Source organism: Labrus mixtus, chromosome 21, assembly GCF_963584025.1.
Source record: "Labrus mixtus chromosome 21, fLabMix1.1, whole genome shotgun sequence".
NCBI lineage: Eukaryota > Metazoa > Chordata > Actinopteri > Labriformes > Labridae > Labrus > Labrus mixtus.
The window spans coordinates 16891260-16916565 of record NC_083632.1 but is presented as its reverse complement, the minus strand read 5'-3'; the positions used below and the strand labels follow the sequence as shown (position 1 = coordinate 16916565).

The 25306-nt window shown below is 40.7% G+C and overlaps 2 protein-coding genes and 2 non-coding genes across 4 annotated transcripts; 2 read left to right on the top strand and 2 right to left on the bottom strand.

Annotated features, from left to right (window-relative positions):
* Window positions 1-297: 297 nt before the first annotated feature.
* trnaq-cug (transfer RNA glutamine (anticodon CUG)) lies at window positions 298-369 on the top strand. Its single transcript has one exon. It is a non-coding gene; the product is annotated as a tRNA-Gln (tRNA).
* A 116-nt stretch (window positions 370-485) lies between these two features.
* On the top strand, window positions 486-2286 carry mrpl58 (mitochondrial ribosomal protein L58). The gene is made up of 6 exons (XM_061028757.1): window positions 486-671; window positions 1102-1126; window positions 1231-1290; window positions 1424-1506; window positions 1737-1906; window positions 1993-2286. Exons 1-6 carry the CDS (start codon window positions 525-527, stop codon window positions 2075-2077), a joined length of 570 nt encoding a protein of 189 aa, XP_060884740.1. The 5' UTR covers window positions 486-524; the 3' UTR covers window positions 2078-2286.
* Window positions 2287-3606: 1320 nt separating this feature from the next.
* Window positions 3607-3679, bottom strand: trnar-ucg (transfer RNA arginine (anticodon UCG)). Its single transcript has one exon. It is a non-coding gene; the product is annotated as a tRNA-Arg (tRNA).
* A 2679-nt stretch (window positions 3680-6358) lies between these two features.
* Window positions 6359-21771, bottom strand: LOC132955176 (cerebellar degeneration-related protein 2-like). Its single transcript, XM_061027927.1, has 6 exons — window positions 21494-21771; window positions 12395-12507; window positions 11144-11292; window positions 10895-11059; window positions 10603-10810; window positions 6359-9261 (listed from the first exon to the last, which is right to left on the bottom strand). Exons 1-6 carry the CDS (start codon window positions 21570-21572, stop codon window positions 8494-8496), a joined length of 1482 nt encoding a protein of 493 aa, XP_060883910.1. The 5' UTR covers window positions 21573-21771; the 3' UTR covers window positions 6359-8493.
* Window positions 21772-25306: the final 3535 nt, after the last annotated feature.

Sequence of the window (25306 nt, the reverse complement as noted above, 5' to 3'; positions counted from 1 at the left end):
GACTTTGAAATAGACTACATAATTTGGGATTTTACATTTACCAACAGCATAAAATGTAGTTTAATTTTTCTCCTCATATGACCCCGGTAACTTCCCTTTTTTGAATCAAAAACCTTTACAGCATTGTCTGTATTCACTGACCGGTTAGTATATCGTATTCTGCCATGTCTGAAAAGTATTTATCAATAATTATGGCACACACTTTATCTTCCACCCTTTATCATCCGACACGCACTGGTGGTGTCTAAATCATATTTATAGCTATTTATAGGTCAATTGTCGAGATGCGCAGTATGTGGTTCTATGGTGTAATGGTTAGCACTCTGGACTCTGAATCCAGCGATCCGAGTTCAAATCTCGGTAGAACCTGACCTTTTGCCCCCCTCAACAACGGTGTCAGCGTTATATCAAACTAGGTGTGTGGAGAAAGACAAAACTCATTGTGACATTTTAGCACCCACACTTAACTTTATTTGGAATGTCGTCCTCTCGAACTCCGTCCGCCGTAATGACGTCAGTCCAACATGGCGGCACACATAGCTCGACGAGCTTCTTTACTCCGGAGTGTAATCTTTCCACATGCTGCAAAACTGAGGAGTGTTGTTAGAGACGTAAACAACAATTTACAACCGACTATAGGTTACGCGACACGAGGGACTGACATCACACAGGTGAGCTAAATAGCAGCACAATTCAGCCATCGTGTCTTTTGAATTCTGACTACACAGGACCAAGGTAAACAAGGAATTCATTCATTTCTCTTTTAATATCAAACTGTGCGAAAACCACCTCTTGCACAAGTCAGGATTTGTGTTAAGTAGGGCTTAAACAAAAATATGATTTTAATCTGGAAGCTAGTGTACTTTAACCAAGTCTTAAAAATTTAGTTTATTTATTGGAAACAATTAACATCACCAAAATAACAAAAAGTCAATGGTTAAAATGTTCAGACTCAACCAGAGGTTCACAGACATACAGTCAATAAATAACAATCTATCAACTGTATAAACCATAGTATAAACGCACTGTACAATAGTCTTATGACATTGACATGAAAAGGGAAAATCAACTGTTTAACTATTTATTATTGTATATTTTCAGGAAGACCAAGTGCATGTTCCAGTAGGTAAATACAAAAATATATAGGCTCTCAACTGAATCACAAAGAAAATATTTACTTTGTCTTTTTGTATTTTTCCTCATTATATTTCTTCTCCTTCTGGCTTTTAGACCGTCTGACAGTATCTTACAGCAGAAGCAGCGGTCCTGGTGGTCAGCATGTCAATAAAGGTCCTTAAAGTTGATTATTTATAAACGCTGTCATTGCTTGAATAGAGGATGTGTGGCTCCTCACAGCTCTTATCAGAATCCTTCACTAATACTGTGTGAATTCCTTTTTTTATATTGACATCTTTTTTCACAGTCAGCACAAAAGCAGAGATTCGATTCCATTTGCTAACAGCGGAGTGGATCCCAGAAGAAGTTCGACGCAAAATCTTTGAAAAGGTTTGTTATCCCAAGCCCTTGAGTCATGCTTAAAGCCTGAATTGTTGATAACAATTGTATAGTTAGGTTCACTGTTACTTTTCAAATGAAAGTGTTGTACATTATATTTTCATCAGTTTCTCTTTAAGTGTTTTCTAATACTAACTGTAATTAGTATTAAATGAACTCTGATTTTTTGAATTTGTAAAATGTCTTAAAGTAAACTGTTTATTTATTGCTTGGTGTCGCAGAACAAAAACCGAATCAATAAGGCCGGGGAGCTGCTGGTGACCTCAGAGCTGAGCAGGAGTCAGCAGAGAAACCTCACTGATTGTATACAAAAGATTTCTGCCATCATCGCTGAGGCTAGCGAGAAGCCACATGAGCCTACAGCAGAGGACATAGCTCTTCGGGCAGCCAGGTATGACCCAGCGTTACACCAAAAAAAAATGTCTACACACCTTGATCATAAATGTGTTGTTTATTAACAGTTTACTTGCTGTGCAGGTTACAGAAGAGGGACAAGGAGAGACTCAGACAGAAGAAGATTAACTCGGCTATCAAGCAGAGCAGACGACTGGATTTTGAATAATTGATTGAATGATAAATATAAACTTCTCATGCTTGTATTGTCAATACTTACTTATTATTTATATTTCTTCTGTTTTTTTAGGACAATGTATCAAAATGAATGATGCATAAATAAATGTGTACACAAAATAAATGAAATAATAGGAAATGCATTAAAAAATTTGGAATAAATGTGTACATTGGTAAATAAAGGTTAGCAATAAGACATGACCTCAGTCTTAATGAACCTACAATTTGACTTCAACACTCACTGAAACATGTAGCCGACGGAGACCGTCTTTAGGGGCATATTTAAATCAGTTTTGTTCAATAACTTCCATGTTTTATGACTGACTATCCTCAAATAAATATTTATAATTAATATTCACTTGGAGCAATGAGACACACCAACGTTTGTCCAATATTAGCGGTTTTAATTAATTAATATTTAACTATTAATAAATCAATATTTTTTATCCTTTTTCTACAATAACTTCCATGTTTTATGACCGACTATCCTCAAATCAATGTTTATAACTAATACTCACTTGAGGAATAAGACAAACCATCTTTTGTCCAATTTTAGTGGTTTTATCTCACTGAAACATGTAGGCAATGTAGAAACAAAGAGGTAGAGTAAAACTAGCAGGAATAAAATTAGCAGAGGATGGTTTCGATCCATCGACCTCTGGGTTATGGGCCCAGCACGCTTCCGCTGCGCCACTCTGCTCATGAGGGCACCTAAGACATACATTTCCATTATGTATTCGGCAAAGTTGTCTACTGTCACATCTATTGTCACAAGCGGCTTTATTTGCAATGAAGGACAAATAAATGACTTTAGTAGAAATAAACAAGTACTCGAATCAATGCATAAATAAATAAAAAATATGAATAAATAAATTCAGGGGAAAAAAACATTAATAAAACATAAATACAATTATTTTGTCAATGAAAAATATATTTCTATAGAATTTTAGTGTTTTAATGTATTTATGTAAGTAATTACTTAGTTAATTTTACATTTATATAATTATGTATTGATACATTTACACATTAATAGAAACCAAAAACAATGTTTTTTCCGAATTAATAGTAAAGCTCGGCTCAAGCTTTGAGGTAACTTTAATGCTTAATTTGTGTATCTGGATCAAAGACTGCATAATAAATAACGCAGTGATCATCCATAATGCTAATGCTTCAATAAACTGGCCACAAACAGGCTGCGCTCACTCTGCCAGACTGTATGCTCAATTAAGTTTTTTGCTCAGATCTGATTTTTTCTGTCCTGTTCACATGGCTTGTTAAATATGGCCTGGATCAGACTCGTGTGGGAATCCACATGATGACGAAAGTGGCTCGAAGCTGTTTTGAAAAGCTCAGATTCAATGTGACCATGGACTGCAAATTGTTCACACTGTCATTAAGAAATGAGTCACAGAGGAGCAAAATAAATCGGATTCAGGACACTTCCGATTGTAGCATGTATTTTGATGGCAGAAGAATACAAACCGATAAAGATAATTTGGCTCTTACTGCAGGAGCAAAAGTCGACCACGAAGGGACTCGAACCCTCAATCTTCTGATCCGAAGTCAGACGCCTTATCCATTAGGCCACGCGGTCGGAGTATTTGAGCTGAAGCTGCATATGGTAGATATAACTTCAGAATCGTACTGTACACCGGTGTTATGTTCAGAAAAGCATGCATTGCGAGGATTGCATGCACCTCGCGGTACAGTTTTAAAATGATATACCTCTTATCAAAATACATTTCTTAACTTTTTATAGGCTACTAGAGACCGAAAACAGCTAATGATGGACTTCAACAAAAAGCTATGAATTTGTTGTGTTCGCCTGCTTGAGCTTGTACTGTCATTATGTTGTTCTGAGTACCTTTGAATTGTCCCCCGGGGACAAATACAGTTATTTGAACTGAATTGAATATTGTAAGACCTACTACTTACTTGCTTTTCTCCCAGTGCAAAAGACAGGTATGACATTTGGTTGCAGGAACTTAAAGGCCTAATTGAACAAAACCCACCGTCCAAGAACATGTCTATGGTTTGGTGTTCTATATGGTTTCACAGTGATTGGATGAAAATTACCCCCATTTAAAAATCACATCGAGTATTTTGGACCCTGTTTTAGCATACTGGAACTGCCTATCATGGTCTCCTGGACTTGGAAGGTTCTCCAGAGTCTAGACTTTATTTCAGATCCTCCACAGATGCTCAGTGTGCCACTTTGCACAGGCCCAGTCAGAAAAGGGCTCTAATGTTTACTTTGCTTCAAGTGTCCCAAGATTTTGACCATCCCCAAATAAAATTTCTGCTTTTTCAGAAATTAATCACAATTTACAAACGCCATTGTTCTGACAATTGATGCAGTTTTTCTTTTAAATAAAATAATTAACACGTTAAGTGATAGCCAACCAAAACCCATAAGCCACCAATCCACCAAGCAGCACATCTTGATAGATGGCATATATGGACAGATTGGCAGTGGCAGCCAGGAGGAGATGATTGATGCTCGTAAACCACAGAGCAAACATCACCTTAAAAATCTTTTGACCCGAATTTAGGTCAGAAGGGGATGTTGGTTGGCCTTGCGGTTAGTTGGCGCATCCCATAAAGGCTGTTTTCCTTGAAGTGGGCAACCCGGGTTTCGAGTCTGACCTGAGTCTGATCCTTACTTGAATGTCAATGCCCACTCTTTCTCTCCACAATTTCCGACTCTATTAACTGTCCTCCTGTATAAAGGCCAGGTCAGACAAACGATCAGACCATACAGTGTATATCCCGCTAAAGGTCATATTCTGGGTTTATTATCCATTTATTTTATGACTATTGATAACTTGTTTCCTCGGCTTACAGCATTATTGTGAATGAAAATATTCTCAATAAGATTTTGACATTCATTCTGCATATTTCACGGTCATATGTCACTCTCATACTACACTCATATCCTCACTCTGTGTAATTATAAATGCAGTAAAAACAACAACATGGAGTCACATTAGATCAATGTTTTATTGACAGGGGAAATGAGGTCTAGACTCAGTAGAGATATGAGCTATTAATAGAGCAGACCTAGCTTTAATTCCAATATCTTATGAACTAATAATACACACATGTAAACTGGGTAAGAAAAGTAAAGCAAATTAAATAGCTTTGTTCTGACATTTTGTTAGTGACATTCACATACAGGCACTGAAAAAGTAGAAAAAATAAACATTCACGCACAAATAAATACACAGCTACAGTGTAATATGAGCTAGTCTAAATATGCAAAAGATGAGGCGACAGACACGTTTAAGTGCAATAGGTAAGACATTACAGTACAGAAACCCTGTGAGCCTCTATCAGTGAAGAACGGCTCTGGTTTGGCATCGTTTCTTTACACATATTTCTCCATCCACTTGCTTGACAATTCACAAGAAATGAGCAATCAACCTGCTATCACTTCAAACATCACAGTCGTCAAACAGAATTTCTTAGCTGCAAGAGCAAGAAGAAAAACTTTTACATGATTCCTCCCTGATTTCCGAACAAAGTTCCAGCCAAACATGCATCTTTCTTGTTCTTTCCACACACATCAGCTCCAGACACGAGTGTAGGATTCCTCGGGGTGTCCGCTCTCCCATATGTGAAACATTTCAAACTTGGCTGTTACTTCAACTTCGCTGAAGAACCAGATAAGAAATTAGCTGTAATAACATTCATTATTATAACCCAGGTTACTCTAAAAAAGGCATAGGTACTGTAAGTTGTGATAAAAGGTGCAATATATTTGCAGGTTAGTTTATAGTTTGGTAAGACTGCTAGGTGTTAGACAAAGCCCTGGGTTTAAGCCTTATACTGGTTGCACAATGTGTATATGTGTATTAGTAAAGGAAAATAGTTTCAACACTTGTATAAAAAGCTCCTCTGGATATTTTATTCACACATGTAATTTCAGTTTTCTCTACTTCTTGCATTATTTAAAAAGGCTCCTAATCCCTGCCTGTTTATAATGTTGATGATGTACTGTTGTAGTTCTTTGAAATCAGTCTTGGTCTCAAGACAAGACCGGTCTTGAGACCACTTTGAGAAGGTCTCGGTCTCTGTCTCGGAATCAAAAGCATTTTTACTCGGTCTTGTCTCGGTGTCCGACTGGGGGGGGACTCTCGATTTTAAATAAAAACCACCACAAATAGGCTATTTTTCCTCGTCATTACTGGGATCAGAAGGAAATCCCTTCACAATAACTTTTTTATTTTTTATCCTCCAGTTACAGCCACAGCCTTCCCGGTGTTAAGGTCTAAGTGTGTGACACACCTGCTGCACACAAGATGATGATTTTTCAGTGATATTTATGGTCTTTGTCTGGTCTTGGTCTCGCCCTGCCTTGGTCTTGGTCTCGATCCCTAAATGTCTTGGTCATGTCTCAGTCTCTGAGCACTCTGGTCTTGGATATGTCTTGGTCTCGGTTAGTCTGGTCTTGACTACAACACTATAATGATGTCTTCGTTCAATGTCCTCTATTGCAAACGCAACGACAGTTATGCCTCTTTCATTTTTTATTTTTTATTGACTCGTCTATTTCTCCGACAACTAAACATGCTTTATCTGGTCTGAACCTTTATTACACAGCTCACTTCAGGATGTTTATATTTTGTATGATGAGTGTTCATAATGCCCAGGAAATAGTGAACATAACAATCTCCAGAGATTGTCTTTTGCAAGACAGCAGCCTTATTTAGCACTAGTAGGATCTTCACTGTTACACAATCAAACACAGATTTAACTACCTAGCCTAAAGCTAATGTTGATGTCACTCACTATTATAAATAAAGGCCTCTGGCATCTCAGTTAGCAACGTTACTGCTGCCCAAATGGGCTGAAGTAGTCCAGTTGAAGATATACTTCATTACTTTAACACAGTGTAGGGAGAAGGTATCTATTTTATACATTTAAATTCAGTTTCTAGTCAGGCTACACTTCCTCAAGTTTTACAGTTAGCATGCCTTTTTTTTACTAGCACCCCCAAAAGCGTCTTTGAAAAATAATGTCTTAAAGTTTTCATCACTTCTTCAACACTTGAAAAAAAATGCTAATTTATTTTCTTGCGGGAAGTTGACAGCAATGATACCATCTTCATGTCTGCTAGCGAAAACAGCCAGTTGTCGGTTAGTTTGCTAAGCTAACGAGTGAAAACATGGAGTAACAGCACTGCATTGCTTATTTTTCCAAGGCTAACAACATCAGCCTCTAAAGCTCACCAATTAAAAACAGCTTGTGCTTTCTGCTTCCTGTCAATAAATAAATTGGTGTAAACCACCAGAAAACCCACAACTTGTCATTGACAACAAAGCTAGGCTAGCTGTCTCTGCTAGCTGGCTACTGATTGTAGCCTCATATTTAGCATTCAGACAAGATCATCTAATTATCAGTGAGGAAGAAATACATTTCTCAAAATCTCTAGATTACAGGGTGAGGCACAGCAAACATTTTTAAAAAGCAGTAGTAAGGTCATACATAGACACCGCAGCAAAAGAGTAGACATGTAGATTACAGTCTTATTAAATTTTAGCACTGCATTAATCTCTATAATATTATATGTAAGAGGCACCTCCAGATAATTGTTGAGGAAGGCAGCAATGTGGCCTGAGAGGATCACATTAAGCTTACTCTAATTATACATGTTAGTAGAGTCCATTATAATTATAATTATTAATTATAATAAACTTTATCTTAATATTCAATTTAGTTCTGCACTCGTGTGTTAATCAGAGGGTCATTCTCTGGTGTATTTTTGTGTGACGCTCTAACATTAGTGCACTTGAGGCTCATGAGAAGCATATTGCTATTACTGTGTTACTATGGTTACTGTGGGGGGGGACTAGTTCTCAACTAGTCCATTTACTTCGTATTAGAAGAATGAATTCCGCAAGTTTTTCCGCAATAATGTATTCAGAATTTATCAGAATTTTATGTATTTTTAAGCTTAAGTTAGATCTTAAAGATGTCAGTTTTGCTTCTTTGGTGGCTCTTCTACCCATGAACAGAATTTAAAGGTGTGTTTTTGGACTTCAGTTGACATCGCCTCGCAGAGATCTAAGCAGTGTCGCATGTGTGGCATTAATCATCTGTCAGTCACAGAATTGGTCTGTTGTTTGTTAAGTCAGAGTGACCTTCTTAATGGAATCAGAAACAGTATACTAACCTGTTAGTATTACTCCATGGGTGTATAAGGAGACTTGCGACGCTAACAGAGACTGTTACTCTAAGAGTAGCTTGGATTAGGTCACCTCTACTAAACAGACTTATAAAACCGAAAAATCTTTGAGTTAATTACGTCAAATTCTACCCCTTATAAAAGGCCTCTCTTCTCAAATCTCAGCACTTGACTCTGTAATAAGAACACGCCTTTCCTCTCATGAGCAAACCAGTATAACATTACTGTTTACTAGATTTGCCAGATTTGCCTGACTTGCTTGCCTTAGCACTTTTGGTAGCTTTGATGTCCATCTTGGTCTTCTGGATACGAGAGAAGATCTCTTTAAAAAGGGCCTTGTACTCTGGAGTGTTCTGTCCCAGCCGCTTATCCACCGCCTCCACCTGCTTGCTGATGCTCTCGATGGCTTCAGGGGTTGAAGGCGACTGCGTAGGGGTAGAGGGAGGTGCTGGGGTGGGGCCCATGGCACAGTCTTTCATGGACGGGTCTCTGGAGACGGGTCTGGAAGTCTGGACACCGGCATGACACAGGCTCTCCTCATGGCGCCTGCACTTCCCCAACAACTCCTCATACTTCTCCAGTAAAGCGTGATACTGCTCGTCCACCTCTCTGAGGATAGACATCCCCCTCTTCCTCACGCTGTTGGCGTGAAGAGCGTAGCTGCCTCTCCTGCGGCCGGACGCATCGCGGGCCACAATGGCGTTGAGTGCCGTGTCACTGCAACTTTTCCTCACGGGGCTGGACTCAGGGAGAGCCTGTCCTCCAACGCCTCCTCCGCCCTCTGTCTCCTCCCGAACGCCTCCTCCAGTCTCCCCTACCTCCACCTCCAGGAAGGTGTCCGTCTCCGGGGTACTGTTGAGGACAGTCTGAGTAAGACCTACGCCATCATCCTCGCTGCCCAGCAGGAACGTCCGAGCGCGACGCAGCTGCTGCAGCTCTTGGAGCTCCACCTCCAGCTCCCGCACCCTCCCCTGGCAGCTCTCAGCATCCTGGGAACAAGGACAAACACAATTTCAAATCAATTCTGCAGGTTCCATGATTTTCATTTCACTTCCAATAAAGGTCAAGTTTAAGACTCTGGCTCAAGTAATTGCTTCAGCAGTCGGCTTCAAACAGGTTGTCATGGCTTGCCACTGAAAGCACAGAGTTGTGTTGTATGGCAGCATTTAGACAGAACCTCAAAGAGTGTTTTCTTTGTTAGGGGTAAAACAGGAACAGCTATAACATCCCTGTAAATACAGTTATCTCACCTTCAGAACACAGGAGTTTCTTGTCTACTGCTGCCTCGATTGTGTTGGAAATTGTCATGTTTGGGACTCTTTTTTTTCCATTTTGGTTTAATTACTAGTGTGGGTCTCATTATTTAGTGTGGTGTGTTTATACTGGGGTGTTTTCGGGTTTAGCTTTGGGTAGGATTTTGGTTGTTTTCTGTGCTTCTTGTTTTTGCTGCAGAGTCTGGGAGGTGTGTTGTCAGAGGCTGAGGTGCTCGTTAGGAACATCTGCAACTCATCAGGTGCAATCAACGGCTGCTGATATACTCCCTCTCAAGAGTCGTCTGTTTGGCAGTTTGTGTCTGCTACTTCAGCGGTATCTCTGCTCACTATATGAGTGCAAGTATGTCTAGTTTTCTAGCGCTTTGCCAGTGATCAACAGTGCCTAAGCACAAGTCTACCTACAGTGCCCTCATCACCAGGATTCCTGTGCATTATTTCTTTAGGCTGTAATATATCCCTTCAAGACAATGTTCCATAATCAAGATGCACAAAACCTAACTTTTGGAAATAAGGGAAAAATCAAAGTATGTCAAATCATGCAAAAAGTATAATTGTTGAATTACTTAACACATTTCTGTGACTAAAGCCTGGCTCACACTGCAGCATACTCGGGCCAATTTGAGGTCAGATTCCTCCTTCCCGACAGTCGCAAGACTCAAGACTGCTCAAAACAGATTATCTGCCCAGATTATCTTGTAGTGTGAGTGGCACAAAGTTCCAATCTTAACGTCCCCGATCTGCTCTGCGATCGTCGGGGACGGCCCGATTTATGTCAAACATGTTTGATGTTTAGGATCTAAAGTCTTGACGATAACGTCATGAACGCGTCTGGCGGAAGTCGCGCACGAGTACAATATAGTCACGAGAGACAAGGGAGGACTGTAGTCATGGCGACCAGTGGCAGGACACAACCCGGCGTTTCTCTATTCTGAAACATTGTATCCATATATCTAAAACTTTTATACAATCCTAGAAAAGTTGAGCCAGGCTTAAGTTAATTTCAGCAAATGAACCGTATCATTGTGGTTTTGATTAAGAGTCCCAATCTGCACTAACCTGGACTCGAGTCTGCAGCCGGGAGAACTCTGCCAGTAGGAGGTTGCACTCCCTCTCCACGCCCTCTCGACGCCCCCTCTCAGTCCGGACAGCCGCTCGCAGAGCCGACACCGCCACCCTCAGATGCTGGTTCTCCTCTTCGCACGGTTGAGGTTTCACATCCACAGAAAAACTCTCCGCCCTGCCCACTACAAACTCATCCTCGTACCTGTGAACATGTCACACAAATATGAAGTTGAAAACTAATGAAGTTGGTGAAGTTGAGGGATTAGTTGTTATAAATGACAAGTACCTGGGTGCTGTGCAAAGCTCCCTCAGACAAGGGAAGGAGTGGATGGTCTTACGTCGCTCTCTCTTCTCCCTTCTGACTCGGAGCTGCTCCATGGAGCGGAGCTGCTCCACCTGCCCTGAGAGAGACTCCACCTGGTTCTGCAAAGTCTCGATGGTTCCTGTAAGCCTGTCCAGGAGGTAGAGAACATGTTTAGAGAGTGGATAGGAGGATGAAGGAAAGGAGGAGCAGAAAACGTCTGGTGGCACTAACCTCTCTATCTTCTGATGCGAGGCCTTGCTGTCCATCACCAGTGTGTGATTGGTCCGTTCCAGCTCTCTGGCAGTCCCGTCCAGCTGCTCGTACACTTTGGCATGCTGCTCATTCATGTCCCGAAGAACGTCCAGCTGCTTAGACAGGTACTGTGGGACGAAAACAAATGCATGCTCGTCTCTACTAATTCCTATACAGAGAGTTTACATAAATCCACACAACAGAGCAACAATCTCAGAGAACATCGGATCACAAAAAACAGGTCAAGAAGATGACTTATTTTTTGTTTGTTAATTTTGTTAATTAGTTTGTTTGTTTTAATTTATATATTTCTTAAACCATTTCAATTTGACAAAACAATCCCACCTCAATATCACTAAGAAGCCTGTCCAGTTTCAAAATTTCTTTGCAGTTGGCTTTAAGCATTTATATAAAATGATGGACGTTTGAAAATCCTTTGAATCTGATTTTTTTCTGAAGGTCATGTGATGTGATCAAAAGTCCCAGCATAGCCAAAAAAAAAGTCACCATGAGATATGAGGGGAGACTTTTTTTGTTTGTTTTGTCCATGGTTAAAGCCATTTTAACCCTAACATTTTAAATGTTGTTATTCCTCATATTTTATTTATCCAATATAAACAAGTACATTAACCATTCACTGTTCTGTAACTCAGACAATGTGGGAATAAAGGGAGAGTAACAAATGCCCCTTCTATTAACTGTACTTCATGCATATGTTAATAAAAATGAAGGAATAAAATAAATGGTTTGGTTCAAGGAGTGGGGGAACTGGTTTTGTTTAGAGATGCATGATTGGGAAAATCAGGGCTGATACCAATGTTTGAAATAACTATCTAGCCGATTGCCGATTCCCATGTTTGTTTCATGACTTCTTTTGTTGTCCGACTCCCACAATGCAACATTTTCTCTCATTCGCTCATGAAAATAAGTCAGAGTCAACAGGTGACTTCATCTGCCCAATAAAAACCCTCTTCTCTGAATTAGTAGTTAGGTGAACTAGATCAGCTTACAGCCAAACTTTGATTTGGAACAACAAATGCCAAATTATGAACCGAGGTGCCGATGTCTGTCAGCAGGGCCAATTTTGGCCCGATACCGACGTTGAACCGATGCATCGGAGCATCCCTAGTTTTTATACTTAACAGTTATTTCTCAAAATTCACATTTATAAATAACAATAAAAAAAAATCTTTCTCTGGAAAGCTCTTAACCTATATCTGTCAGTCATACCTCGATCTCTTGCACTTGCTCTTCATTAGTGATGTACATCTGCTGCAGGGAGTCCTCCAGCTCCTTGTTCCTCTCCAGAAGAGTCTTCCCCAACTCTGCCGCCAAGTGGAGGTCTAAAAGTCAGACACATTTAAAGAAAAAGGTCAACAAGCAAGTCAAGAGTGAAGAAATAAATGGAGTAGATTAAGCTGGATGGTTAAAGACCATAGAGTGTATATTAAGATGAACAGAGAAACAGCCGCCTTGGAGTGAAGCCAAAATATGTAGAGCTCCCCCAGAGTGAAAGTTGAAGAAACCCGATGGTTAAAAGTGGTTTAACCTTCTTTATTGTTAGAATATGACAAACTATACTTGAACAGAGAAACATTTAAAAATCATAAGCACAGTGCACGGTGCTGAAAAACGCTGATATGACAGTTTGCTGCTGGGGAGTAACACTTAATGAGCCGGGGCTTGCTGAGGGTCCATTAACACTCGTTTGGGACCGTCATTTCTTTATTTCGTTGTGATCTAACCGTAGACTGTAAATATTAACCGGTGACATTGTTTCAAATGCTGGAAAAGGTTTGTAGTGTTTAGTCTTATTCTTCTTCTCTTTATTGTTGGGAGGCACCTAGCGTTTTAGGGGCATTTAGCGCCCCCCTTCCCAGTGGTTGGTTGGTGTAATTACAGACTTAAATCTATCAAACTTCTATCGAATATTTGTTATATTTCTTTTGATACAAAATGTTTTTCCACCCAGGGAGGAAGAGGAGGACATGTCAGAGAAAAGATAACAAAAAAACTAACATTAGTTAGTCTTTGAACTTTCTATAAATATGTCCTCTTCTGGCTAAATTCTGCAGTTCCACCAACCAGCACCTTTCTGCGCTTTTTCTTGACTCCAAAGTGCGTCACCTGTGCAATATGTCAGCGACTGTCACATGACTCATTTAGCTGTTCTTTATACAGCTAAAGGAGACAGATGAGGGCTGTCCATATTAATAAAAGTCAAGAGTGCACAGAAAGAAAGGGGAAAGAAGGCCATGAAGAGGGGGGAATATTAATAAGACTGTGTGAAAGTGAAAAAATTGGGGAAGAAGGATTGAGAAGACAAGAAGGGAGAATTTAATCTAACAAAAAATAACCCGCTGTCGTGATTAATAGAGCCCTTTGTTCTATTTTAGGCAAGGTTATAACAGGATCTGACATAATGATCAAAGGGGCCATCATGTCGTCTCAGTCTGCTCTGGACTGGTTCAATTATAGAGGGAGGTGTGCAGGAGGACGGAGAGACAGCACTTCTCCCTGCTGCATGTCTCCCTGCAGGTCCTCTTCTCTCCACTGACTGAACATGAAGGTCAGAGAATGATGCCAAGACTATTCAGAGAGAGGCCCCTGCACTGAGATTTGAAAAGAGAATGAGTGAAACGCTGGAGACTCAGACTGGGAAATATGTAAATGTATGTATGTGAATTTCTATAATTGCAAAGCACTCCTGTGGTTTTTTTTTTTGTCCTTCAGGCCTGCTAATGCGTGTCCAAATTACGATGAGTCACTGTCATCATGCTTTATTCGAACTGTGCTCTGACTCAGCTGTATTGATGTTGATGGCCTACATTGCCGGGACTGAGTCAGCTAAATGTGGTCTGCGACCTCTCAGAAAGAAAGCAGAGGACTAAAACTGAACAGCCAAGGAAGTCATCTCTCATTCAGCCCTGGCTCCGTCTTTAATATTGAATGTTGCTCACCAGGACGGATGCCAAGTCCTGACTTTTATCACTGCAACATTCACCATCGGTGCAGCTCATGGAGCAAATAGAGACATCATGCACTTCACCAGGCGCTCATATATATGAACTGAGGATGCTCAGGTAATTTTAAATGACACAGGAAGAAAATGGTAAAGTTCAAATTGAAAGAAGCCAATGTGACCCAGCGAATCCTTGCCTGCAGTGCCTGAATTAGTCAACTGTTTTTTAGACATTTTTTTGAGTATAGCAAAACTAATGATTCATTCTGACCCTTGTATGGTTACTCTTTATTCTCCTTCTGATGAAGATGATTTTTAAACTGGTCCTGCATGTGGCTTTGAGACATGCAGAGGCGCTGCTTGCCCCAAGGCAGGCAACTGCTTGAACATTAAGTATGAACATTACCTCAAAATGCTATGAGAAATACACAGAATTATCATTAAAAAAAAAAAAACAAGCGTTATGGATATATGGATTCTATTTTAGCACCTTTCAGCTTTTTGTTTTGGTTTTCAAATCTGTTACTTTCATTGGTCCTCTCTAACTACTCGCATAGACTTGTTTCCGTGGCAACAGGCAGCTGTTATCGGCTTTAAAAGTTAAACAGACTGAAACAGCGTGAATTACATTTACCAGGTGTCCAGAATCACAACTATGAGTGCTCGTTTTTCTCATTTCCTTCTCAATTAGTTTATAGACAACGTAATGGGCAGATACCCTGAAGCTGTGTCAGTGTGTGGACGTCATTGACAAATTAAATGATAGAAACGTTAAAATGGGTATTGACAGATAAAACAAAGTGGGATTTTTTTTGAGTAATTAATTTGCCATAGGATTGGACACTGCATGTTATTAAATCATGTTCCTCTTCTACCTGGCAGTCCTCACCTCCTTCAATTAGACTAATGAGGAGGAAGCTGAGCATGCTGTTGCCAACAGTTCCATATGGACTTATCCACACACTTCCCTCTTTGCTGATAACTTAATGAATTCCTGTGGGGCTTTGGCATCAGCTGCTCAGGTACCACTGGATTCTTCTGTGCTGGAGAGAGAGGAGTCCAACCACCCAGCTGTTACTCTCTGCCAGGAGGATTTCACTAGGAAGGCCCCGGGGGACTTCTGTACGATACAACCAGAAGCACTGAAAACTTTCAGGATGAATACGCGCAGCCCACTGAATTTTATACAATGACCACAAAGGCCTGAACGAAAGTAATAAATATCATCATCTATAATATAATGTTGTGATGATGCAACATTTCTTTTATTTTTAGCTGCCACACAAGGGGAGTTAGCAGCACGCTGGTATTTTCATTTAGCTACATTTTCAGGATTTGTTGTTGACTGAAAAAAAAAAAAAGAACTGAGAAAAAAGATTGAAAAGACACGATGGCAAATGCTGTGAAAATACAAGACAGCTTGCTAGCTTCTGAAAAATATCCAGCAAAAAACAAACAGATAACACAAACACTGTGTTAGAATCTGCATTAAAATGTCGATTTCTCTACGGCCGCCGAAGATGAAGAGTGAGCTCTGCAAAGCCAAACGAGAATACAGGAAGAAGGAGGAAGACGAAGTGAGAGTGGAGGAGGAGAAGACGGCCAATCAATACAACTCAGCGCACTCACAAACAGGCCGATATTCCCCACAGATAACTGTCTGTCTGCTCCACACAGACCTGAAGCTCCACCCAAACAGGATGAAACCACTGAGGCTGAAGCTCAGGCGTGATCACATCATGTATGACGGATACATTTCCCTGCATGCGGAAAAGAAACCAGCTGCAGCCAGATGGGACTTTTTGTTCAAAAGATTCTTTAGCAATTTACAATCAGTTAACTCCAGGGTAATTTCAAGTGATCAGTTCTCTACAGATATTGCAAACCGCTTCTGAACGTGTCTTTTTAAAGCAACACATGGATGTGTGTGCACATGCAGACAGGAAAATCCATTTCCACGCTGTCTGTGGTGATGTCTTCCACAGGCAGTGTTGTTTTTGTAGGTGGATGTCACCCATGAGAATCACTGGAATGTGGAAAGCAGGACTTCTCCTCTCCTTATTGTACCGTCTCACAAAACCGACTTCTTTACACGATTCAAGACACATACAGAAGAGAATGTGAAGTGCTTCAGCAAACAGCTTTTCTGACCAAAAGACTGATTTAACGCTGCAACATGAAGCAGTTGGACCCTTTGCTTTATAATACTTTGTGCTTGGTTGGTTTAATTACTGAGTATTTCAACAGTCGAGGAAACCTCTCATTAGATTCGAGTCAAACAAACAAGTGTCCCGTCTCAGCTGGTAGAGCCTCATATTTACTCCTTGGACCTGGGCCAACGGCAACTCTGGCTAGCACACAATGGGCCCAAACAAAGACGCATCAAAATAAGATGACCGCATGTTAGGGCCGGAAGAGGTGAAATGCGTTATTTCTAACAACATCATCTAACCGTTTGTATTGCCACAAGGGGACATCACATCACTGTTCCTCAGTAATGAACAGCTTCCTTCCCAAAAACTATAAGAGAATCTCTTGCCAATAGTTGAAGAAGATGAACACCACTCTCTCTCTGGTCTACATATGGAGCAACCACCAGCAGCTAGCTAGCATAGCTTAGTCAAGGTGAAACAGTTAGCCGTCTCCTCTCTAAAGGCCCTGACAGTGACACACCAAGCACATAGCAAAGAACTAGTGGTGACGCCTCATGACGCCTTTGTCTTGGCCAAAAAGTTGCACTTGAACACACCGCAAAGACTACAGCGACGGCGTAAGAGGAAATAACTCTCCATGCCAGCAGGTGGCAGTAGTCCGTTGACAACAGAAGACCATTTTCACACCACTCTTGTTGTAGTAGGTACTAATCGAGAATAATGTCTGATAAAAAGTTGAAAATGGCCCTGGCGTTGTCAGTCCTTGGTCTTTTAGTGGAAAAAAGAAAAGAAGAGGCGACAAATAAGGAGAAATCTCACTAATGGGTGAAAGCATGGATACTACAGCTGCAGGCTCAAGAGGCTTTCCTGAACCTGTGTCGAAAGCTGGAAGTAAATGAATCCTCCGAACAGCCAATCAGAGAGATTCCTCTCACCAACCGCGCAGACGCCGATTCCACATGTCGAATCGGCCCTAAAAAGGCCGACGGGTAGCGACAGAGTGGGACACACCGCAAAAACTGGGGCGTTGATCGCTCACCGACGGTCCAACTAGGACAAACAGCTGACGATCTCGTTGGTGAGTCAGGGCCTCAAAGGTTCCAAAATAAACCCATGAGAAGATTTACCTCACTGTGACAACAAGACTTGAGGAATTAGGTGCAACTAGGCAGGACATCACTGCCTTTAAAACTAAAATATTTATTCCGAAACCTCCTTTTTGGTAAAGAAAGACAGACTAAGTGTCAAGCAGTCTGATTTTGAGTTGTGTTTAGGATATTTTTGTCCAGTTTCCAACGGAGACAGGCTAGCTTTTACCCTTTCTTTATGCTGAGATAGTAGCTAAATGGCTGTAGTCGGTGGCTTCATATTATTTGGTTTATCAGCAGCTTCATGCTACGTAATTTTGCAGAATCACAAGGCTACTAAGAAAGGCATAGTCAATTGAACAACTAATTATCTGAACTATTTTTACAACACTACAGTGAGGAAAAATGGGTGCCAGCAACTACTTCCATTCTTCAGAGAAAAGCGACTTTTTCCTATGAACCCTCGTGAAAGGGCCTTTTTTTTCCACATCAGAACTCGGGTCTTACTGATCAGCCTGTCAGTGATTCCTGCATGAAAACAAGACACTGTAACACAATCACAGTGGTGTCCCTCCCTCCCTCTCTCTTTCTCTCTGAAGGATTCGTGGCATCCTGAAATGTCGCACAAAAAAACACAAGCTCAGGAAGTCAGCTCTTTCAAGCTCTGCTCTGCTCTTTAGAGGTCTGACGTCCTCTCAGTCAACGCAGAGCTCTCAGCATGGACACTCAAATAAAGACGCAGGTCATTTTTACAACGGCCAGCTTGACATTTTGGAACGTTTGTCCTCTCTGTGTTCTTAGATTCCTCCTCAGTAAGCCCAAAAGCCTATAGTTTTATCCTGAAATCCAAAGACTAGTGACAGGAAAAGATGTAGCCAACCTAATCCAGAACATCCTTAGTGCAGGTGCATGTCTGCCTATTTTGGCCTGCATGTTTTTCAGTTCAGTAAAATCGCCGCATCAGCACCTTTTCAGCTCCGGAAATGTACCACTATAATTACTTGCCATGAGGAGGAGTGATTAAGAGATGAAGAGAGGCAGGAAATGAGGTACGTGGTGCAGAGACAGTTAGGATCTCTGTCTGGGATGAGTCAGTTTGTAGGGAAATTATATAATGGAACCATGAACATCAGCATGAGACTGATGCAAATTTTAAAAAAAAACATCATGCCTTGACTAAGTTTCATTTACACAAATTTAACCCCAGAGCCTGACCCATGTGTTGGTATAATACGGGCCTAACAAATCTATATTGGCATTGGCATATATGTGAAGTATTTATATGTATTTGAAAACCTTTTAAAAAACAATAGAATGCAGATGAATGCTGGGGGGGAGTTTAAATCATAGACTGTAAATATTTGTGGACGAACCCTGAGTGATGTCGCCCGTCTGTTACGGAGGCAGCAAATGAGTCTAATCGACGGCCGCATTCCACGTTGGAATTGCTGTCTTAACAGATCAGGATCAACCACAGACTGTAAATACTGGTTTAAATTAGTGTCATCATGTCAAGGAGGGTATAGGGACTTACTCTCTGCACTGTCTGCAGCACGTGTAGCTGAGCAGATCATTGAACGCACTAGTATTGACTGACATGTATAATAATGTTACATATTCTCGAACAATGTTGGTTTTCATTAAGAGAGCAACCATCTGAGTGTCTCTGCATAGTAATATCCATGCAACGATAAGGTCTAGTTTCATCATAGCTAAACAAACATCACCTCAGGCCTGTTGAAATCAACATCGATGTCAAACTGAAATATCCCAGAAATGGAACGGCTCGCCCGATAATCTATGGTAATTCAATTCTATTACACAAACTTGATTTATCCATTAGGAACTGCAGTTGTGTAAACAAGCATCAGTGCACACAGCACAAAAACAACATCACATATCAACATCTAAAGTGCAATCAAAGAGTCCTGAGTGGGTGGAGCTTGTACGTCTGAAACAAATGACGCCTGATGGATAAGCGATAAAAAAACACTGCTGAAGATTGTAGGGTTGAAAATGAACAAATATTCAAGTTAACTTGTGAGATATATTAAAAAGCATGAATGTGTTTGAATAATGGCTGCGATCATTTCTTGAAAATAAGATACAAGGTACGACTGTGGCTCAGGTGGCAGAGTCGTCTTTTAACTTGAAGGTCGGGGGTTTGATCCCCAGCTCCTGCAGCCACATGTCCGATGTGTCCTTGGTCAAGACACTTAACCCCAGGTTGCTCCCACTGCTTCGTCGGCGGAGTGTGAATGTGTATGAATAGGATGAATTACTTCTGATGGCCACTTAACATAGCAACCTCTGCTGTGTTGATAGAATGTGTCGGTGTGTCATGTGGTGTGAAAGTGCTTTGAGCAGTCAGAAGACTAGAAAAGCGCTAAACAAGCTCAAGTCCATTTACCACTTATGATGACCTCATTCCAAATGTAGCTTCCTGTACATGAGTGATTGTTATAGTGCCGCTGAACGGCAACATTAAATTACCAACCTTTTCTGTTCGGGGTCGTGTTATGAGGTATTCATGTGACACACACACACACACACACACACACACACACACACACACACACACACACACACACACACACACACACACACACACACACACACACACACACACACACACACACACACACACACACACACACACACACACACACACACACACACACACACAAACTGTACATGTGATTAAAAACACTTTCAAACCTCACTGACAGAAACCTTTTAAAATGATGTTTGAATGCTCAGTTGACAGCCTCTTCCTCTATAGGCCACTCAAGCTAGTTATCTCTATTCAAATATAAAAGGCCATGAACACCCCAGATGTGACGATCAGTCCCTCTCACTGTCGGCGTATGGAGCAGGTGGCCTTGATGCAAAGAGAGAGGTTAATGAGCTGACTGTGAATTAGGTTAATAAGACAAAGAGTGAAGAGAGAAACCTTCCTGGTGGCTCCGTGTTTTTTCAAGGTTGCGCTGATTTTTTAAGCACTCGAGCTTCATCGGTTTGATAGAAAATGAATCGTTCACACTTTGGATGAATGTTTCGCTTTTTGTTGTTTCTTCGTGAGGATTTGGCCTCCATGTGTTTGGACTTAGTGTTTTAACTTGTCTATATATTAAAGTAGATTTTTATATTTTAGTGTTTAAAGGCCTTGTTTTTTCTATAGACCCTAAACTTATTTAGTGACCAGCGAATCATTCGAGGGAGTTCATAAAAAGAAACATTAACACCAAGATGTCAAATTACTACATTACATTTCACTGCACATCTGTATGAGCATGTGACAAATACAAATCTTGAATCTACATATAGGTAATAATACAGAGAAAGATGTTGTCACAGTCTGGAACAGTTATCCAATTATTACAAAAATGACTCTGCGTGGAGAAAAAAAAGTGGAGCTTGATAAAACATGACAAGCAATAATACTTTAGCAGCAGGATACAGTCGCTTTTTTCAAAATAAAAGCTCAAAATGTGCTATACGTCGCCTTAATGCAGTTGAGACTTGCAAAACAAGTTGTATCTGTATTGATTTGTAAAATAAAGAAAAATAAGAAGACGGTCCTTCCAATATAGAAATAAATCAAATAGGTGGTTAAACCTTGACCTTGATTTTTCTACTGTTTCATACAGAGTAGTCCTACTTTTGTAAAGTCTGGTCTCTGTATTGACATATTAGGCTACATGTAAAGAGGAATTACCATCATAATCTCGCACAGGCCCTTTATGGACCCAAACCTCAAGATACTTAACAGATACAGGCCAGAAATTGTTCTTTAATCTTTAAAGCAATTTGAACTTTTCCACACAGTGCAGCCTTCTTTCCAGTCGTATATTACTGCTCTTTAGGGTCGAACATCCTGTCTGATGCTCCCAGCAATCTAAGGCCCAGCTTGGCATGCTTTCAATGCATTGTTGTCCAAGGAGCACAGCCTGCTCTTTAAAGGCTGCTTCAATGTCTGATTACATGGAAATGAAGCGGAGGACATCTCCATGACATCTCTGCCGTCTCTCTACTCGACAGAGAGTCTTTGTTATGTGGAGGCCAGCTGACCGGTGAGCTTACAGTGAGGATGCTGCAGGCAGAGGAGGATGGTGTCTTATCTTACCCTGCTCCAGGTCTTGCTGGTCGTACCATGGCTCTTCCTCTTCGGTCACAAATTCCTCCATTCTGCCTGAACTGAGCATGGGGAACCCACGGAAAACCGCAGATACGAGTCCCCCCCCCCCCCACTCGGTGCAAACAATGGAGCTCCGGCGGGCAGGATCCTCCAGAAAGCTAGAGCTCAGCTGTGCCTCAGCCGGGGGAGAGTGTCGCTGTGTTGTGGCTCTACGTGTTTCCTCTGTGTGTTTCCTCGGTCACTCCCACCTCTCTCCCTCTCATCCCCCCCCTCCCCCCTCCCCACCCCAACACCTCCGCCCATCACCGGCCCATCCCGGCCCTCAGACCATCCGCTGCTTCTTCCTCCGCTGCTGCTGCAGAGGAGCTTCAGACGTGGCAGCGATGTTGCAATAGCAGCACTTCCTTTCTCCCCCGTTTACAGCAGCAAACTAACGATGCATTCAAGGGATGCTCGTAAACGGCATTGTTAGAGTGTTGGTCCGACTCATCAATTATTGGTCAAGTGCGCACTCTATATTTTTGCTTGAAAAGATGACTTAAAAAAACATGATTTAATGCAAGGGCCCATCAGTATGAAGGTAACCAAATTCTATATGACAGGCTAAATGTAATATTTCGGAAGGCATCCCATTCCATCCAGCAATGTTAGGGATGCCAAAGCTGTGCATGAAGACTACCTTTAAAGTGGATATAGTCCATACATCAGTCATAGATGAAGCCAATAAATCTAGTAGGCTACTTTAGACCTGCATTATTTCGAACTACCAACAGGGGGAGTAGTCATCGGTTTAAAAAGAAGTCTGATTGTGTAGAGGTAAATTAGAATAACCACCTTAAGGAAACATATCCCTGAGTTTGTGGGGCATCATTTCTAGTAGGGAGTCTTTTTTAATATCAAATTAAGTTTATTTTGTAAAGTATGTTCCCATTTAGAGGAGAGATACATAATAAGTCAGGGTATGTTTTTTGACTATGTGTCTTCATTTTTGACCACGTGTAGGCCTAGAATACAGTAAGTGATACACTTTTTTATTTTGGTATGTACATTAAGATTATAGCTATTTTAGAAGACACTGAATGATGAGCTTCTATGATTTTATTTATTCAGTCATGTGTGTTACAGATTTTTGGGGGGGCTTTTAGTGCCTTTATTGGAGAGATAGGACAGTGGATAGAATGGGAATGACTCCTGGAAAGGCGCCCCAGGTCAGATTTGAACCCGTGCCGCCCACTTCTAGGACTATAGGCTACAGCCTCTGTACATGGGGCGCACAAACTAGCCACTCAGCCACTGGTGCCACACATGACAGATTTTAAATTACACCACATCAGTTAATTTATAATATTTCGATAGGAGTTAAAATAGCCTAATATAAGAAAAAAGGTTGAAGAGAGTGCTACACTGGGTCAAAATATGTAGAGGAATCAGGTGCTCTTCAAGAACAGGGGACAGAAGTCAAATAAATAAATGACAAAGTTCATTGTGAAGAAAGGCAGTCTAAACTGAATGTCTGAGGCACCATGATGTAGTATTAAAATCCTTTATTTAACAGGGATGTGTCAGGACATAAATGACAGAGACAAAGGACAGGTGCTTAAATACTATTAAGATGTCATGTGACAGAAGTGACAGACACATTGAAAAGGTCACAAAAAAATCTATATGCTAAAAAATGCATTTTAATTTGAATCAGAAACTTCTTTTGACAAACACAAGATAAAAAGTCTGCAAAACTGGTCAGACATTTGATGACAGCGTTCACTGCATCACTGAGCACTGCTAGGTCAGAAGCAAAAAAGTGTTTGGTTGAAAAAGAGTCCAGCTCGGTATGATATGCAAACATTATGCAAATATTACAGCCTCATTTGTCTAAAGCATTTTGAAAGTGTTGTGGAAAGTGAGACTTAACTGTGGGTATAATAGATGACTGAACTGGTTTAATAAATGTTTTGGTAACTGCTGAAAAATAATTATTTGAACTTCTTTTGCAGTGTAGTATGTTGTTTCCACCACTAGGGGGCATGGTAAGGTTTGATCACATGCCACATCAGACATCTCCCTGATTACTTTTGCTTGAGTGAATACAGTAAAAACATCAGTGCATCCTTTTTTATGACATCCTCATCCTGTTATTGTCAATTGTGATTTAATAAATTATTATATTAATGAAAAACGAGATGAAATGTTTCTGCCAAGGAACACTGCTCTCTGGAAGAAAACTAAATTAAATTTGTCTGAAGACACTTGATTTAAAAGACCCCCCTTCCAGTGTTAATATGTGTAATGCTGTGATATGTGTCTCTACAAATAAAACTAATAAGTGGACTTTACCACAGAAAGGCCATATCAGGGGGGCTGCTTTGGTTCAGTGGTTAGAGGCTGTGTCCCATGTTCAGAGGCCACAGTCCTGAATGCAGCAGACCCCGGCTTGACCCTGACCCTCGGTCTCTTTAGCCTAGTCAACCTCCCTTTGTCCTCCTCATTTACCCTTCCTTTCTTTAGCTGTCCTCCCAATAAAGACAAAAGTAGCCCAAAAATAAAATCTTCAAGGAAAAAAAGGACAGCAGACAACTGAAGAGGATTGTAGTGGAGACGTGTTATGAGGGTTATACGTACAGGACAATGTTGTCTAGACCAGTGTCTTTCAAAGTGGGGACCCCCAGGGCGCTAATTAGTGTCCTAAAAATTTAAAATCAACTAACATTATTTTTGACAATAATAACACAGGCAATTCTGGCCAACCAGAATCCAGCTGCCGCTATTATTGACACTGATATAACAGAACGCTGCCGGGCCGCTGAAACTACCTACCTCCTCTTTAAATGTAAGGTTAGACTGCCTCTAACATAAGAAATACATGTGGAAAGTAATGAATTAATAACAAGAGACAACATCATTTTATATTTACCATTAATGCTGATTATTGTTAAGATAGAAATGATAAATGACTTATTTTTTACAAAACAAGATATTGAATTAAATGACTGAATAACAAGACGGGTTATGGAAATAAGGACATACATTAAGAACTTGTATGTTTATTTGTTTGTATCTGCCATTGCAATGTACTAATAGTTTACTACATTTTGCAAGAGAAGGATCACAGCCAGAGGTCAATGCTACACAGTGGTCCTTGGTATGCAAAGTTTGGGAACCCCTGTTTTAGACAAGAACAAGCGAGTCCCAGCCTTTGTGTTTGTTGTCTTAAAAGATTAAAAAACTGATCTTAGCCAGTTATCTGGCTTTATATGAATTTATCGAATTACATTGCCATGCTTTACCCAGCTGTCAATTTGAATTGGTATCTATCAATCTGTATTTTCAATGAGCTGTACGAAGCTGCAAATGTAACCCAGACCAGTGAATCTGAGAATTGTGGTTGAATAACTTGACACAACAAATAGTTGCGTTATGGATACCATCTGTCTGGATGATGACTGCAATGAAATAGTTTTGATGGTGGAGTAAGGATTAGATCTGCGCTGCATGTTTTTTTGTGTGCTGTATGACTGTATGTGTAACATTATGTGTTAAGAGTCTACGTCAAAACCAGGAAACATTTTGTGAGTGTCATCCTCCTCCTCTGTTGAATCATATCTTTTTCAGTTATTACACATTCTTTGTACACACACATGCATGGTTAAATCGTCCAACACAGTCACACCACACTGGAGGGGATTTTTATTTTGTTTACCAAGGGTTTAAAAACACAGAGGTTTGACTTCAGAGCTCATTCAGAGTAGCATTGTCTTGGCTGAAAGCAGAGGGAACACGTTGAGCAATACAAATGGATGTCTG

Coding starts and splice junctions, on each gene's coding strand:
- LOC132955176 (XM_061027927.1), bottom strand. CDS start 21,572: ATGCTCAGTTCAGGCAGAATGGAGGAATTTGTGACCGAAGAGGAAGAG. Junction 11,060..11,143: donor TCGCATCAGAAGATAGAGAG/GTTAGTGCCACC, acceptor CCTCCTGGACAG/GCTTACAGGAACCATCGAGA. Junction 9,262..10,602: donor GGCTGCAGACTCGAGTCCAG/GTTAGTGCAGAT, acceptor CCTTGTTCCCAG/GATGCTGAGAGCTGCCAGGG.
- mrpl58 (XM_061028757.1), top strand. CDS start 525: ATGGCGGCACACATAGCTCGACGAGCTTCTTTACTCCGGAGTGTAATC. Junction 672..1,101: donor GAGGGACTGACATCACACAG/GTGAGCTAAATA, acceptor GTATATTTTCAG/GAAGACCAAGTGCATGTTCC. Junction 1,907..1,992: donor ATAGCTCTTCGGGCAGCCAG/GTATGACCCAGC, acceptor CTTGCTGTGCAG/GTTACAGAAGAGGGACAAGG.